General features: G+C 32.2%; 1 protein-coding gene across 1 annotated transcript in view; it reads left to right on the forward strand.

Moving 5' to 3' along the window:
- LOC127736369 (transmembrane and coiled-coil domain-containing protein 4-like) overlaps window positions 1-19,321 on the forward strand; it is a 38,809-nt gene that overhangs the window by 3,112 nt on the left and 16,376 nt on the right. Inside the window, exons 2-6 of the mRNA XM_052246878.1 lie at window positions 6,442-6,545; window positions 9,695-9,752; window positions 11,998-12,142; window positions 13,166-13,298; window positions 18,427-18,524. Of these exons, the coding sequence (XP_052102838.1) occupies window positions 6,442-6,545; window positions 9,695-9,752; window positions 11,998-12,142; window positions 13,166-13,298; window positions 18,427-18,524 (538 nt within the window). The remainder of the gene's footprint in view (window positions 1-6,441; window positions 6,546-9,694; window positions 9,753-11,997; window positions 12,143-13,165; window positions 13,299-18,426; window positions 18,525-19,321) is intronic.

A 19,321-nucleotide genomic window follows, 5' to 3' on the forward strand; every position in this document is an offset into this window, starting at 1 on the left:
CTATGAACTGTTATATCTTTCTATAGTTTAGTTTACATAAAGACAATAATAACATGAATAATATCAATAGAACTTGTATACATTTTAACAAAACAAATGATGTATATATTGGCCCTTTGAAACATGTAACATACATATGTTATCACAGTTCTTTGATTTTTTTGTCCACAATAACAAATGAACTTTTTTTTTCTCTAATAACCCTGAAGAGTTATAGCTTTGACTGTTGTAGAACATGCAGATTAGCCGGCAATGTACTGTTGTTTGTATGGAATTTTGTGAAGCTTAGGTATCCAATACAAACAAGGAAAGTTCTCAGATTTACTGTTCAATGTTATGTTCATTGAAGCCATGAAGGACTTATGATTCGCCAAAATCTCATCCTTGTCAAATAATATGTTTTTGTATGTTGGATTACCTGAGTGCTCATTTATTCCTAATTCTTTTACAATACATCCGTAGTAGTACGATTTATCATGTTTACATACAAAGACAATTGAATCTTTGTCCGCAGGAACAACAACATATTTATTATGAAGAGATGATAGACATTTCACAGCTTCTTTGTCTCTGAAAATGGACTTTGGTAGATCATTCACACAGTATTTCAACTTATAAATTCAACATTTTATCAGAGACTTGATTGTTTTTACCCATTCTGACGAAGTGTCCAGTTCAACTTCTTCTCGTTTAGCCCATGCTCTGGTGTAGTCCTCAATGGAATCCATAATTATTTTGAAGTGATGGTTCCAATTTATGTGTTGGGATTCTCTGAACTTAGTACCATGAGATATCACCTTTCAGAGATGTTCATGATGAATTATGTTTAGATCCCCAGTAATCATGTAAAAACATAGCCAGAGGGTCCGGTAAATATAAGGCTATTGGTAACAGTCACATGTCAGAGGGTTTTTTAAGTATTCTTCTAAATTAAGTTCCTGCAATGCTTGCTTATAGTATAATACTGTAGGTGCAATGGTTTTGATTTTGAGAATAAAGTGGAATTTTAGATGTTACCTCTTTGTGATGAAAAACATTGCTGATGTTTACTGCATCAACTCCTCTATTAAAAAACTTAACTAGAAGGAATTTCCTCTTTTCATCATGTAAAGGTTCCAATCTGACTGATTTAGAAAGACAGAAAAGAGCTACATCACAAATTATACTGACCAGTCTGTATATTGGAGAAAATGTATTTATTCATCCATTGTCAAGTGCATAATCTCTCAAACATTTTAGAAAATTAGCAGACAGTGAAAAAAGAATAGTTCTAATGTAGTGTAACCCAGAGGGTGATCTAGATTTGGAAGACTTTTTTACATTGGGCCGATGGTATTAAATGTTTTTGCCCATGACTACGCTGGTGTCTTAAAGTAATATTAAATAAGCTCATTACATTTACATCACTCCAGGCTGGACTTGACAAATTTCCTACTCCTTTGATTTTATCATTGTAACCATATGGCATTGCAGTACCTAGCTCCCTTATCCAGTAATTTTCTCTATCTTTTCAGAAAGGAGTACTTAGTATAGGGCTATTGGTGTGGTGATTAATTTTCCCAATGATGCGTACTTTCATAGATAAAGAAGGATCATGGTCTAGTTGATTAAAATGGTTATAAAGAACCCTAAATTGCGGATAAGGATTTGGTGATAAATGAGGCCAAGATTTTTTTTTAAAACCACAGACTTTGTAATAGTACAGAGATTTTCATTATAAAATTGTAAACATAGATTAAACACTTGTCTGTCCATGATGTGCTAGCGTTTATTGTCTTAAAAAAATCCTAAACAATCCCCAAAACCTTGTGCTGAGAGTCACTTAAGTTGAGTGCACCCTAGAAGGTGTACTTGAATTTAAGTCAATTTTAATAATTGTTTTAATCAATATCTTTATTTATATAATTGTTTTAGGGAATTTATTGCTAGCACTGCATGCAATAATCCTCTATCTATTAAGCACCAAATTGTCAAAAATAGGTGTAGGACTACAATGGGAAGGTCTGGGGATTTTTTTTATAAAATTCATTTGTTTAGCATTGAAACAACAAAAGGGTACATTATCCTTAAAAAAGTCAAACCTTAGAAAGATAACTTGGAACCCCATTTCAAACATTTGACGTCATATTTAAACATTGATTGTTGCATGACGCCAGAAGGTGATTCAGTGATAGATCTAGGGTAATTTGTAGCAAATAATGATCTAAATACCTAGTCCAAATAATCATGATATCTTGAAAGGCTATTTTAATTTTTTGTTGTGACGCTGTCCTACAATCATGACAATGCCATATAACACTGAAGACTTTTTTGTTCATCTGGACTTTGACAGAGATTATTATTTGGGCTACTAAATACCTTAGAGTGTAAATATATCTCTATTCTTTATTTTTATATGACCACAAAATTTTTTGCATTTTTTGTGGTCGTATATTGGTATGACGTTGGAGTCGTCGTCCGAAGACACATTGGTTTTCACACAATAACTTTAGTTTAAGTGAATGGATCTCTATGAAATTTTACCATAAGGTTCAATACCACAAAAGGAAGGTTGGGATTGATTTTGGGGGTTATGGTACCAACAGTTAAGGAATTAGGGGCCAAAAAGGGGCCAAAAATAAGCATTTTTCTAGTTTCCAGACAATAACTTGTGGAACGGTGTATGGATCTCTCTGAAATTATACCACAAGTTTCCATACCACAAAGGGATGGTTAGGATTTGCTAAGAAATGCATATTTATAAAGGAAGAACAGTAAATGTTAAATCTTTTTTTTTTACCAAAAAATCCATATAAAAGATTTGACACCATATTTTAAATTCTATTATAAAATAGATTAAGTTATATAATTAGCACTATGGTAAATTTAAATGGGTAATTATGGTTGCAAACTCCATTGGAAATTTGAATTGAGATTATGACCATATCTTGAGGGAAAAAAGGGGGGGGGGGGTCAATTTTTTCTCATTTCAGATTTTAGAAATTAAAAAGAAAAATTCTTCAAATATTATTTTTTTTGCAAAAAAAAAGTGTGTGGGGGGGGGGGGGGGGGGGGTTAATACACAACAGCATAGTGTATTGCTGAAAAGCAAAATAAAAAGGGGGGTAAATTTTTTATTTTTTTTTGTGGGTGGTCAATTCGCAACAGCAAAGCGTATTGCACAAAAGCCAAAAATTGAATATAAATTCAAATCATATAACCAATTCTAAGTCTTTGACTACAGTTATTCTGTGTCAGAAACCTTTTATGTGTCAAATATTTAATAACAATCCAAATTCAGACCTGTATCAAGCGCGAATATTGCGTCCATTTTTGCCCCAACTGTTCAGGGTTGGACCTCTGCGGTCTTATCCAGCTGTGCTCGGCGAAGCAATTTATTATCATTGTAATATGTGGCTGAAAGAAGACGTTTCAGCAAAGGAGCCAGTTCGGCCTTGGTCAATTCAGCATTGGACGTTTTAGCCATGTAATAAATGTCGTTTCAGCCATGCTTTTATTTTATGTTAAAAGAGATTTTGTTGTTTATACCTTCATTTATTTACCATGTTTACCTGAAATTATAACTTTAGAAAATAACTTTATTACACTTTTAGTAATGATGTTTTATTAAAAAAGAGTAATTATGTGTACATCTATTTACTTATAATAATAGTTGTCTTTAATGTAAGTATTATTTGAAGGTTAATCATTGTTGTTAATTAGGAGTTCTATTGATTGCAGACAACACATCCATTCCAAAAATTTTTTTTATAATTGCTGTGATAATAAGTACAAAATGTTTAACTTTGAAGTTGTTACAAATTGGTCACTTTCAAAAAGAATAATGAGGCCATGAAAAAGAATATGTTTGTTTGCCCTAACCCTACCTACCCAGAAAATATCTGCCTACTCAAAATCTTTAATTGTCCTGATATGAAAAAGGTTTTTTTAATCAGATAGGCATGAAGAATAAAACATCTGACACTTCAATTTCTCTTTGCTGAAAAAGGGAAAAAAAATGCCTACCTACCTACACAATGTCTCTATCTTTAGGTAGGGTTCGGGCAAACCAAAGTATTTTAAGTGTGGCCTGACTGATCTTAAAGAGTGCTTCAGTCCCAAGCTGAGCACATGCTTATGCATACATTCACTGTCATAAAACATGCTAAAATCATAGACTGATTCCTTTGATATTCCGCCTTGTAATTATTTCCATGTGTCCAGTGTGAGGCATTTAAACTTGTTGAACTGCATGTGAAGATAAAAAAAAAGTCAGCAATGGACAAATATTTGGTTTCTGGTGGAGAGTTGTCTCATTGGCAATCATATCACATCTTCTATTTTCAATATTATCTAGACAAAAAGCATCGATGAAATACATTTGCAATTACAAATGTAGGTCCACAGAATTCCACAAATTTGTTTTCTTTTTATTTCTTTTTATTTCTCTGTTTTCTTTTAACATTTTAAAACAAAACAAAAAGGCGACAGTCTTGTTTTCAAATGATCAAGTTTGATGTTGAAATGCGTTTTTGATCACACTGACGTGAGATTACATGTATAAGTGGCATTGTGACGCTATCTTGTTGAAACTGGTTGCGCTGAAGTGCTTTGGTGGTAACGCTGAAGTGTGATGAATAACATAAACTATATACATGTATTTTCAATGTTTTTCATGTTCACATTTCAATGTAGAAATAATTTTCCTTGTTAGTAGCTTTCAGGATTTAATGTAAATCATCAAGAGTATGCAACAAATTAAATATGACGATCTCTCATTAAGTATGTTATTGAGGACATATACATGATATATAATATAAAATATATTCCTGTAATTCAAGTGTTGCAAACACCATTTAAGAAGATGTGCATTGTTAGACATTAAGAAAAAATGTATAATGGACCAAAATGACCAAAGCCAAACTGGTATATGGTCGAAACCACATATATATGGCCAAACTGATTCATGGCTGAAACGTCTCAAAAGCATATGTGGCCAGGCAGAGCAATTTACAGTGCTATACTCATGCCCATCATTGCGTCTTTCTAAATTATTGTATATTATCGATAACTATAGATATGATACTGTAACTTAAGTTATTAATTATTCTGTAATGACTGCAGAACTAGAGCTGATTTTTGGTTCATTGAAATTTAAAGGTTGTGCTGGATTTTATTGCAGTATTGCTTCAAGAGGTTTTATAGGGACTTAAAAATAAACAGAAAATATAAATCATATCAGAAAGTAATCGTTTACATTAATGAAATTTATGACTATGTAGAATAAATCTACATTAGATGTATGAAATTGTCAAGACTACTGATACAGTGTACTGTCAGAGATATAAATCTATAGGGTTATTACAGAAAATAATTTGTGTGTGTTATTACAGATACTTTCATGAGTTGTCTACTCTTTATTCCTTAAATTTTCTAAATCTGCAATAACATATGTTTGTTATTTGTAAAATAAATCAAAAATGTTTTCAGTATTGCTTCAAGAGGTTTAAGGGACTTAAAATGAACAGAAAAGGCCTAAAATAAAATATTGTTTGTTTCCCCAATCCCGACCGACCCTGCAAAAATGGTCCTACTCATAAAATTTTATTGTCAAAACTTAGTCAAATATTATTTTATTCATTTCCGATTTCCGATAATGTTCAAGCTTTTTGGAAAAATAAAATTATTTCCCTACCTACCTACCCACACCTGCTTGGCAGGGTCGGGATTGGGGAAACAAACAATATATTAATTTAGGCCAAATATAATTTATTATTATATCAGAAAGTAATCGTTTACATTAAGGAAATTTATGACTATGTAGAATAAATCTACATTAGATGTACATGATGTATGAAATTGTCAAGACTTCTGATACAGTGTATCAGGGTTTTTTTTTTAAGAATGTATTTTTTTCACAATCCCAGTTGAGGAATATTTTCTCTTTCTGTAACCTAGCTACAACATGTAGGTTTGCTCCAACTATATATACATTTACTATAAAGCATATGCATTTTATGAATAAATGGAGATGTGGAATATACATCACTCATCAGCTAGACAGCACCCAACAACAAAAATAACCAAAAGACATGTCAACATACTGTCTCTTCAACAAACAAAATGTCAAGCTCTAATCAAATCAGCAAATCAGATATTGTGGGAATAAATTATGTATAAACACTTACAGAGAATCAAAACTCTCTTAACATGCTTGATGCATATATAATATCTTTAAAAAAGATTCACTCAATGACAGCATGAGATATTTTTAACTGAAACACTTTGTGTGTACAGTGAGTTTATTTAATGCATTGTCTTGATTGTAACCATGGCAACATCCCAAAGTTAAAGGTCATCCTGATTCCTGATTTGCCCTCTTCAATAGTGGCAATTTCCCTGTTTATCAATAACTATTATTATTTCCATTTTGTACATACATATTTATTTCTTATTTAATAGGAAGCTGTCAGCCTTCCAAGTAAACTGACAGATGTGGGAACATTCTCCTATTCATGTCTTTGTGGAGTCTCACTACTTCAGCTGTTTAATGATGACTGGAACAGGTAGAAAAGAAGATATTAGACTGTAATCACAAGGGGGGGCTTTATCTTTAGGGAACAACCATTTAACTATGTTATGTTTTTTTCCTAAACAAATATCCTGATTCCCAACTTTGAACAAACACACAAACAAACAAATATGTTATTGCTAATCACAGCACCCACAAGGAGCAGAATAATCAACAATAATTTCGTACTAGTGATTCAATATGATTAAGACAAAATGTTATAGATTGAAGCAACATGTTGAAGAAACAAACATTTTGATCAGGGAGAAGAAAAACAAAAAATTTCTGAATGAGAGTTTTTGCCATTAACATGATTAAATTTCAGAATGTAAAAAAAAACATATCCCCCGTCAAAGTTAAATGGTTGCATGTTCCCTTAGAATGAATGATTTATACCCACATTATTTTCTTAAGATCAACTGTATTTCCAAGCATTGTACACAAAAAAATTGTTCTCATTAGACAAAGACAATGTATGGTAATTTCACTTCTTAGTAATACATGTACATACATTTTGTACATCACAGATGACCACAGGTTCCTTAAGGGTGGTGCTCTTCTACCCTTGAATTTTTAGCCCCATTCTTGGATTTCCAGCACCACTATGTTTCTTTGCATTATTCATGTTAATCTTAAACATGTTAGATTTTTATACGACCGCAAAAAAATTTTTGTGGTCGTATATTGGTATGACGTTGGCGTCGTCGTCGTCGTTGTCTGGCGTCGTCCGGCGTCGTCCGAAGACACATTGGTTGTCGCACTCTCACTCTAACGTTTAGGAATTGGGGGCCAAAAATAAGCATTTTTCTAGTTTCCAGACAATAACTTGTGTTCAAGTGTATGGATCTCTCTGAAATTGTACTGCAAGGTACCATACCACAAAGGGAAGGCTTGGATTGATGATGGGGGTAATTGCCTCAATATTTTAGGAATTAGGGGCCAAAAAGGGGCAAAAAACACATTTTTCTAGTTTCCTGACAATAACTTGTGTTCAAGTGTATGGATCTCTCTGAAATTGTACTGCAAGGTACCATACCACAATGGGAAGGCTGGGATTGAGTTTGGGAGTGATGAATCATAAGGGGGTTCAAAAAATTTGGGGGGGATTTTTTTTTTTTCCTTTTTTTTCTTTTTTTCCTTTTTTTTTCTTTTAAAATTTTCCATGATTTATATTTAAAAGCAAATAATAATGATATGGTAGGAAATACACACCAAACAGGATGTGTAAATTATTATATAATAAGTATTGTGCAATAGCAAGAAATTTTCAATTGCACAGTATTGCACAATAGCAAGAAATCTTCAATTGCACAGTTTTGCGCAATAGCAAGAAATCTTCAATTGCACAGTATTGCACAATAGCAAGAAATATCCAATAGCACAATATTGCGCAATAGCAAGAAATTGTCAATAGTACAGTATTGCGCAATAGCAAGAAATATTTAATTGCACAGTATTGTGCAAAAGAAGATACTTCGTATAAATTGCTTATTTCTTGACCAATTTCAATGGGGTTTTATTCTTGAATTCTTGGGGTTCTTTAATATGCTGAATCTAACCGTGTATTTAGTTTTTGGATTTTGGGCCCCTTTTTAAATTGGTCCACATTGAGGTCCAAAGGGTCCAAAATTAAACTTTGTTTGATTTCATCAAAAATTGAATTATTGGGGTTCTTTGATATGCCGATTCTAACCGTGTATTTAGATTCTTAATTTTTGGTTCCGTTTTCAAATTGGTCTACATTAAGGTCCAAAGGGTCCAAAATTAAACTTAGTTTGATTTTAACAAAAATTGAATTTTTAGGGTTCTTTGATATGCTGAATCTAAACATGTATTTAGATTTTTGATTATGGGCCCAGTTTTCAAGTTGGTCCAAATCGGGGTCCAAAATTAAACTTTGTTTGATTTCAACAAAAATTGAATATATGGGGTTCTTTGATATGCTGAATCTAACCATGTATTTAGATTTTTGATTTTTGGGCCCCGTTATCAACTTTGTCCACATTGAGGTCAAAAGGGTCCAAAATAAAACTTTGTTTGATTTCATCAAAAATTGAATTCTTGGGGTTCTTTGATATGCTGAATCTAACCATGTATTTAGATTTTGGATATTGGACCATAATAGGTGAATGTCCAATTTAAAATTTTTAAGTTCTTAGACCACATTCATTCTGTGTCAGAAACCTATGCTGTGTCAAATATTTAATCACAATCCAAATGCAAAGCTGTATCAAGCTTGAATGTTGTGTCCATACTTGCCCCAACTGTTCAGGGTTCGACCTCTGCGGTTGTATCAAGCTGCGCCCTGCGGAGCATTTTATTAGATTATGAGATAAGTTTGGAAAAAAATTCTTCATCAGTATAATATGCAATCTAATTAAAATTAGTTCTCCGCACTTGCTCCTCATTTTCCCACGTGCGACATATAAACAACCGAACGAAAATGAGGAGCAAGTGCGGAGAACTAATTTTAATTAGATTGCTTAATATGTTGAAAGACTATTATTGGGTTTAGAATTGGTTTGAGTTTTGATACATTCATTTTTGTACACACATATATATGTATTTGAGAGTATCGCAAAAGGTATTCAAATTGAAATTATAAATATCTTTTCAACAAAATATACTAACTATTTTTATGAGCTCCACCCTTGATAATGTTGTGATCCCTGTACATGTATCATGTCAATTTATTTGTATGTACATGGCTGTGTGATAATAATGTTTGAATAATGATGATCAAAATTTCAGAAGAAACCTGTGTGAATATCTTTTTCAGCAATGATTGTACTCTACAATACAGCTAAGAATTTATGACAAATGTATGAGTTTAAATTAGGAAGATTTTGAGTAATTTTGTCTTATTATTTTAGTGATAAATATCGCAATTTTTTTAACTGGAGATTATTTTCTTATTGTAGTGTCAAAAACAAAATCATACAATGAATTGAGCTATTATAATCAAATAGAAATTTTTTTAATTTACACATGTATTTAAATTGTTTATATTGGCATACAACAAATTAACATCACTTTTCTATTTTGTTTGTTTGGGTATAATATTAGCATGGTGTTGACATTCTCCTTTATCATGTTTATTGCTAGTGACAACATATTATTATGAAGTTGTCATTTACTTTTCAGAGAATTCAAGAAGGCTGCCATAGAATCTATCTTGGTTCATTTACAGTTACCATCACAAGTAAGTATTCAGTGATCGGGAAGGACATGCGCCATGCGCCAATTGTGGTTATCGACCAGAAATGGTGCACACAGTGACAAATGTAAGCGCCCACGTGGCGCACAATATTTTTCACTTTGTTTTGAAACGTTTAGATATGGTCAAATGGATTTCCGATCATGTTTCGTGTCGCCATGTGTGTGTACACAACTGTGTAGTGTTCCCTCCAATGATAGGAGCACCTATATTTTTTGGGGACGTCTCGGGTGTTTTCCTATGGTAATAATAGCAACATGCGGTATAACTGATTACCTAAAAAACGTAATTAACCATCATTCATGATATAAATTTTTATAAACAACTTTAAATTTCTGAAATTTGGCTAGTACAGACGAGAATTTTTCTCTTATTATAATCTTTTAAGTAAGCTTGCTATTATTTCTGTTATTGTATATTCATTGAAATTGAAATTACAAAATCGCAAGGAACAATATCCATGATATCAATTAGAATCATACAGGTTACTACCACTACCTCTTTGCTGAAATATACACTTTCTTTTACTTTTTTTTTATTGTAAACGAATGGCCCACTCATTTGACATGGCCCATTAACTCTAAAAATGGCCCATTGAATTTATTTTTGGGTGGCGCTGGGCCCATAGAGAAAAAATCCTTCCAGATCACTGAGTATTTACACAGATTTTGCTATGTAGGACTTTTGTTGATGATGATGATCGATGGCTGCTTTACGTCCAGCAGCAAATTATTATGCATTAACATGTTAATGTAATATGATAACTAACCCTTCTTTGTACTAGACTGACACGCTGAGCCAGATTTTTAACGTGCAAGTTCACAAGGTAATAGTCCTTAGAAAGACGTAACCTTTCCCGACACCATTATTCTGACTCTGAGCCAATCATTCTTTGCTCTTACTCCTTAATGCCGTGTGCTTATTGCTTAGCGGAGAAGCAGCAAATACCAATTAAAGTCTTTGGTTTGACCTGACCAGGGTTCAATCCCATGGCCCATTGCACTCGAGGCAAACACGCTACTACGAGACCACTGAGGCGGTTAAGACTTTTGAAAAGGGGTACTATCCTGTTTAAACAAACAACCTTATAAAAATAAGGTGGCATTGTATGATTGTAAATGAGACAACAATCCACCAGAGACCAAAGGATGAGGATGTAAATAACTAAAAGTTACCCTACAGTCTTTAACAATGAGCAAGACCTGTACAATATAATATAAGCTATAAAAGGCCACGGTATGAAACAATTCAAACAAGGTAACAGACAGCCTACTTTATGTTAAAAGTCAGTGAACGAAAAACATGAAAAACAAATATGGCAGGCAGCAACTGATAATAACTACTGAATAACTGGCTCCTGACTTGAGACAGGCACATTAGGAATGTTGCTGGGTTACATGTTTGTAGAACCTCAACTCATCCCTAGTCTGGCCATGGACAATGGTGTTCTGGCAACATAACAACACACTAAAAATCAGTTGAAATGGGCTTTTACCTTTATGATAAAATATTCTTATCAAAACATAGATGCGAAAAGAATGTGTCTTAGGTTTTTTTTCAAATGAGAGATAGTGTACTAAATTTTATTTAGAATAAGAGCAATGGTGATTAATATAGAAAGGTAATTCAAGCTAAAAATGCTAGAAGGACCTTTAATTAGGAATTATTTGAAATTTTCCCACATGTTTAAAGTATTGCCATTTTAGTTTCAACATTCAATTATGATTTAAAAAAAACATAAAGGTCAGACATATCTCTGTGTCGACAGTTTATTTACACAATGTATTTTAACAGCATTGTACATAGAAATGAATCCTCACTAACCAAAAAACAACATTTATACATGTACCATCTCAGGGGAGACAATGTACACTTCATTATGAATACAAGGAAGATATTAATCAAAAAGAGATCACGCAAATGCATTATTGACAGCAACTGAGCTCTATGAAAAAAGCTTCAAAAGGACATTTAGTAATCTTCAGTGCAGGCAAGTGCATGTTTTAAATCAGCTCATGTCTTGACAAACTGTGGATAGATTTGAACAAAAAATGACAAAAAATCTGAAATCAAGAAATTTTTCTAAATGAACAAAATCAAGGAGAGTTATAAAAAGCATGACTAGGTTCAGTCATTCACGAAACATGAAGTTTATCTAGTTGTAAGTCTTTTGTTTGATACTATTTACCTGTTTTATGTGGGCAAAAGTTTTATTATTTTTTTCTAACAGGCACGTGACTCTGTTAAAGCCATCACAGATGGAGAAGGTGTTGATGATCCTAAACCATATGCAGATATTCTTCTGACTGAGTCATGTTTAAATGGCAGTGGTGTACCTGTTGTTACTGACCTGGTAACCTTCTCCCTACTCAGTGGTTTGTACCAGTTCAATAAGCTGCCTATTAGATATGTTATTATGATTATCTCCCAAGCCATTATAGTATTGTTATAATAATAGTATTTTGGAGAAGATCTAGACTTAATAAGTACGTTTTAGTTGTGTCCGACCCGTTTTTTTGCTTTCAACAAATACATGTAAAATATGTTTAATCTAAAAATATTGTATTTGTCCCTTTTTCTACATAAAAAAATGCCTGTACCAAGTCAGGAATATGACTGTTGTTTTCCATTCGTTTGATGTGTTTGAGCTTTTAATTTTGCCATTTGATAAGGGACTTTCTGTTTTGAATTTTCCTTGGAGTTTGGTATTTTAGTTGTTTTACCATTTGGTATTTTTAATAATATAAGATTGAAAGAAAACAAATAAAAATCCTGATTCAATATAAAAATAAGAAGATATGGTATGATTTCCAATGAGACAACCTTCCACAAGCTACCAAATGATGTAGAAGGTAAGCAACTATAGTACACCGTACGGCCTTCAATAATTAGCTAAACCCATACCGCATAGCAAGCTATAAAAGGCCCTGAAATGACAAATGTAAAACAATTCAAACAAGAAAAATAACAGGCTGATTTATGTAAAAAACAATAAATGGAAAACAAATATGACTCATGAATATAAAAATAAGATGATGTGGTATTATTGCCAATGAAACAAATCTCCACCAGAGACCAAATGACATATAGAAGTTAACAACTATATATGTCATAGTACGACCTTCAACAATGAGCAGAACCCATACCGCATAGTCAGTTATAAAAGGCCCTGAAATGACAAATGTAAAACAATTCAAACAGGAAGACAAACAGCCTGATTTATGTACAAAAAAATGAAGGAAAAACAAATATAATATACCGCAACAAATAACAACCACTTTGTAAAATATGTTTAAACTTAGTAAGGACTGAACACCCCAATAATAAAGCTGTAAGGAATACTTCCGAATGTAATGTATTTCAAATGTTTTAATTCTAATGTTGATTTGCTTTTTTAGGGCGATATGACTCGAGAATGAGGACATTGATAAAGCATGTTGCCTGGCATTTGAGAGTTAGCTGGGATCATATAGAGGAGATAGAAACTGTATTGGCAGAAACATTAGAAGCAAAGCAGTATGAAATGTCAGAGTATGTATTGTTTGTTGTTGTTAAATGCTACTTTCTGTACGCTTGGCTATATCATGATGGCCAAATTTTTTGGTGGAGGAAGCCACCAGGGGAGAACCATGTATACTGTAAACCAACTTATTTTAGCGGATACTTTATTTTTCGTGTTTAGCCCTTACTAGCCCATTTCACGGCAATTTAATTTCGTGATTTTCAAATTTGCTTCATGTAGTTAAATAAGGAACGATCCAAGTTTTACATTTTCGCGACGATTTATATTCACGACGATTTATATTCGCATTATTTTTCTACCCTCGAAAGTCACGAAAATAAATTGCTCGCAAAAATTAATTGGTTTACAGTATTCAAATTAGAGATATCAATGAGAACACTTTATTTATTGGTAGATTACACTGACTTTCTCATAAAACTTGCAATGCATGTGCTCATAATTTTATTCACAAATTTCTGTGTGTTTAATTAACATATCATCTGTTGACTTTGCAAGAACTAATTGATAAATTTTGACTAGGTAGACATGCTGAATTTATATAATTAAGATCTAGAAATAAGCTCAATTTATAATGATAGAAATTTGTCAATACAAAATGTAAACAAAATATACAAGTATCACGTACATGTGACATATAACTATCTTATTTTAAATCTATCTGTCTAAGGCCATGTAAATCAAGTATGAAGTAAAAGGAAACTTCAACATTCCCACTTACTTGACTTCTTAACTATTTGCAATTTTACACTACCTTCCCAATACATCTTTGAGTTTTTATAGAATACAAACATACCTCCAGTTATCTTCCTTTAAAGTAATTATATAATTCTTCAGTTTTCTTTCATGTCATTGAGCACATGTTCCTACTTTTTTCTTGGTACATTTATTTTGGATTTCATTGAGTCAGTTTAGGACGTATTTGGGATAATTTCTTGAGTGTTCAGTGGTTATTGTTTGTTGATGTGGTTCATAAGTGTTTCTCGTTTTTTTATATAGATTAGACCGTTGGTTTTCCTGTTTGAATGGTTTTTACACTAGTCATTTTTGGGGCCCTTTATAGCTTGCTGTTCGATGTGAGCCAAGGCTCCGTGTTGAAGGCCATACTTTGACCTATAATGGTTTACTTTTACAAATTGTGACTTGGATGGAGAGTTGTCTCATTGGCACTCATACCACATCTTCTTATATCTATTGTATTATTATATTGGATGTTTATTGATAAAAATAGCTTATTCTAATTTGCTTTTTTAGAATTTAAAGGATTATGGTTAACTTCATGTTCATACCCAAAAATGAAAAAATCTCACTTCATTGTAAAGGATTATTAGCCAATTACAACATTTAAGTGTATGCTTTTTTTTACCTAGAATGCAGGAGATTCTGAATTGGTGAAATTTAACAATAGCTCAATGTAAACATCCAAATAGATAGAGTTTGACACTCCTAATTTCATTTTAAATTATCCGATTTTAGGGGTCAACTATATACTTGATATTTACTAGAAAATTTGTATTCTGTAATAGTTGATAGGAAAACTGTTTGCTTATTTTACAAACTATGTAATGGCCTTCTTGCTATTTTGAAATCTGCGACTCTTGACCTGAGATATTGCGACATTTGAACTGTTGATGTCATACAACAATCACTTCTGTGTTGTTGTAACTAACATTTTCTCTTATGATGTCAAAATTTTACAGAACATCAGTGATGGCCAGTAATGGCCGACAAATACCTATAAGGTGTGCAGAGAAACAGATTTATGTGTAACTATGTCATATAAACATTATTACTGCTCAAGGTTGCTTATAATACCTTTAAATTTTGTTTACTTTGTGTCAAAGGAAGCACAAGAGGTAAGATTAATGTTGTAAACAAATTAAAACTACAAGTGTGTTACAACTTTTTTTAATCATTTATAATAGCAGTAAAAGGACTGTTATTAGTTTCATTGATTAAACATCAAATTGAAAACAAAGGAGTAGGCCCAGTAAGACCCCTTTTTGGCCCCAAAATATAGCAGTTTTACAAAATTGTTAAAATGAAAAGTTTTAGCTATTTATTGGAAAGAAGAATACTTCTGTTACATAAATATGGGCTGTTTTTGACAATACAATGCACATGTATCGGGTACTAGCATCATTAAGTCATGCTAAATTACTGAAATCTTCGAAATTTTAGCATTTTGGTTAATTTTTAGACGGTTTCCGTCTGAAATGGAAGTGGCCGCATTTGTGTTCATTCTTAATATTTAAATGTAAGTTGTATTTGATGATAATACATAACATATATAAAGGTTGAGAATGAACACGGATGCGGCCACTTTCATTTTTGACAAAAACCATCTGAAAAGTGACATATTATGGCATATGTGATAGATTTTTCATATTTAAGCTTGAATTTGAGCGTCTTTAATGACTAAATCAGTTCAAATCTTTCACATAAACTAATTGAATCGACTGAAGTAGACACTTACGTGTTAAAAAAGTGTCCAACATCTTTCATCAGATGAACCTGAATTTTGAGGCCAAAATCGGCCCTTACCGGACCTACTCCTTTATACATTGGTTGAATGTCCATTGTTATGGGTGTTGTTTATATTATAAGTGATAAATTTTTTAGGTAAACTTTTAAAAACATTTCGAACTAAGAATGCTATAAACTCTGAATGGTGAACTATAGAAATGCAGTTCAATTTGTTAGTGACAATATTTTGTATGTATAGGTGAAAATGACTTTTTGATTTTATATCAGTAAACCTTTATGTTTGAAAAAAAGTGGTTTTGCACTACTTTCACCTTGTATAATGTTTCCATATTTACATTATGGAGTTACATTTTGTAACCACAATTTATGATGTAGTACAGTACTTCAGCAACTAAAAAAAGGGGCTCATTTGTCCTGAAAACGCCACCCATGTGGTGAATTATGTTCAAATTAGAAGCGCATGGAAACTATGGATGTTGTTGTCTTTTAAGTTATCATTCATTATATCCTTGTATAAAATTGATTACATCTTCTCCATATGAGTTCTGGTGGATAATTGTCTCATTCAGGCAATCCTACCATATCTCCTTTATTTTTATATTGTTAAGAATTTATTTACCTTTTCAGGGCTCACGCAACTAGGCGACTAGGGCGAAGAAGTCGCTTTCCCATCCGTCACTTCGCTTTGCCAGACCCTCAAAAGCAAATACAAGTCGCCCTGTTGTTTACGATACTCGCTTTCAGTTGCTTTCGTCATCGGCAATATTCAATTTTTACCATGTCGATGAAACAGCAATTTTTCATTTAAGAGTAAAGAAATTCAAGGCATAAACTTTATTTTCATCAGAAAAGAGGTTAAAGCATTTATTTTAAGTTGGTGGCATGTTATCTCATAAAAACAATTTTTTATCACTTCTGGTACTTGTCCCCTACTAGAGAGCGTATTCAAATCATTCTAACATTCAACAAAATAAGTTGTTACTTCATTAGAACTTGATGAAATTTGCCTGAAGTAAATTTGTTATCCATGTATTGCATTAAAAATGTCATATTCTCTTCCAAATAGCGTGTCAAACATCGTTTACTTTTGTAAATTTTACTTCGTCCGACATTTAAATTATTGGGCATACTATTGTACAACTACGGATCGGAGTCGGGATTTCATCGGAAACAGACCGGCTATGACCGAAATCCGGATTCTTACGATAATGATTACGGACACATGAATGGCACTGCTGACAGACAAAAATTGATCCCAAAAGGAAAAAATACGCTTTATACATGCATTAACATACTTTTGTTTAGATCTTCTTGACTAATGTATATATTTCCATGTATATGCATAGTTTCAATTTATAAGTTAAAGTTGCTCAACTCTGGGACTATTACACTAATATAATTGTATTATGTCCAAGCTTAACTGTTAAATTTATATTGTTTTTTTCTGACAAGAGGACTCATATGATTGTGCAACTAGATATGATAAAATTAAACAAGTTATTTTAATTGTATACCAAAGGTACAAATTGAACAATATAAAAAAAATAAGATACATATTATTATGGCACTTTAATATATTATAGTAAAAACCAAACATTGTAGCGCTGCGAGCAAACAAGCACTTCTCTTAGCTTTCAAATCTCACCACTTCTCCCTCTCAATTTCAAAAAGAGAAGTCACTTCTCCCTATGATTCTGAAGTAGTGTGAGCCCTGCCTTTTTAAAAATATTTATTCTTGACTTCATGATTTCATATAAATGTTTTTCAATGTACAAATTATACACTTTCCTCCATATTTATATTTTTATATCTGCAGTTGTACCTGTATTCTTATATTTACAGAAAAAAAATTGTAGATAATCAAGGAAGTTTGCTTTTCGTGTTATTTGTAACTTTATATTTTCTACCTCCTTTGGGTTTTACGTAGGCCATGATTTAAACAAATTTTATAGAAAGATGATGCTTTATGTTGTTTCTGTGCAATAAATTTAAAACTATTCAACCCATATTTTCTTCATTTTGAGATGTTTTTTTATGACAAAATGGAGGTTCAGGTTAAATATTACTATTTTCTATTTTGCCTACCAGGAGTTATTGCAGTTGATTGATTAAAAAATATCAAGAGAAAACCCAAAAGAATGCACATTTACAATGCAATCTCTATTTATGTAGACTTTGTAATATTTTGATTATTAAAAAAGTGTTTTCAAGTGCATTTTTCAACCATACACATTTTTTTTCTGTAAAGCGCTGCCTCCATTTCTAAAATTTTGAAAGAAAAAGAGAGATATAGATTAAACCTCATCAGGATAGCTTTGCAGCTAAACATATTATTCACAATTGAACCTGGAAAGATCAACATGAAATCTGTACTTCTACCAAATAACATAATTGTACCTTTTGAAGGAAACATATTTAAAATTTGTTTTTGGTAGTTGGAAAATATTGAATACTTTTGTTCATCCTTTTGCTCAAAAGAATTTTTCTTCGTCCCTTTTCAGAATGTATCTTCAGAACATACCCAAATTCACTATAAAAGTCTTTTCCTATGCTTCCAATTATACTAATCAAAGTGCTGTAGAATTGAAGCAGGGATTTATAATTAAGTGGATTTTCTTTTACAAAAATATTGTACCTTTTTGTAATTTTCAGAGAGGAAGAAACTGAGAAGAAAAAGAAATCCAGAAACTCAAAAATAAAAAGATATGCTTTGATTGGCATAGCAACTGTTAGTGGTGGTGCTTTAATAGGTAAGAACTTAAAGCAGTATAAAGTTACGTTGGGAAGATGGGTAAGTTCGTTAGTACAAATCATAACTACAAAGTACTTTGTCCTGGGAATTTCTATAACTATATTTTATTATAATGCAACTTTATTGTAATGAAGATTTTGGTTGGAAGACATCTTATAATTGAGAAGGGAAATGATAATTGAGATGGAATGCTTTATTCATTTTGCATTAGACATGTTAGAATGGAGATAACTTAATTATATCAAAAGCTTGACCTACATAATACTTGGTTTTGCTGTCACAAATAGCTAGTTACCAAGCTCAACTGCATGGTTCTAGGTAAACTCAATTTGCTACAAAAGAGGTAGAAGGTACAAAAAGGGCATTAAAAAATCATAGGTCAAAGAAAAACTGGCAAAATTTTTGCAAAAAGGAAAAGACAAATAACAGCATAAACAGTCTCCAAACACCACATAAAAACTTAAGACTGGGGATCAAGTCTATGACTTCCCATATTGGAGGTGAGCAATGTACCACATGACAACTGCTGCTAAGAAGTCCCTGATTCTTTACTGACATGATTTATATCATAGTGGCTCTTAAATTCTCTGTTGATAAATTTAGAAATGATTAAGAAAATAAGATCCCAACTGCCTCAGGAAAGTTGACCTTAAATGGATTTTTAGTTCCCTTTTGGTCTTATATACAGCTCCCTACATAATCGAGAACTAATATATCTTTACATGCTTGGCTGGCTTTCAAATTTTGGGGGTTTGATTTCCTGATGAAGTTTTATTCAGAAAAGGACTTCAGACA

Source organism: Mytilus californianus, unplaced genomic scaffold (genome assembly GCF_021869535.1).
Source record: "Mytilus californianus isolate M0D057914Y unplaced genomic scaffold, xbMytCali1.0.p SCAF_30, whole genome shotgun sequence".
Lineage (NCBI taxonomy): Eukaryota > Metazoa > Mollusca > Bivalvia > Mytilida > Mytilidae > Mytilus > Mytilus californianus.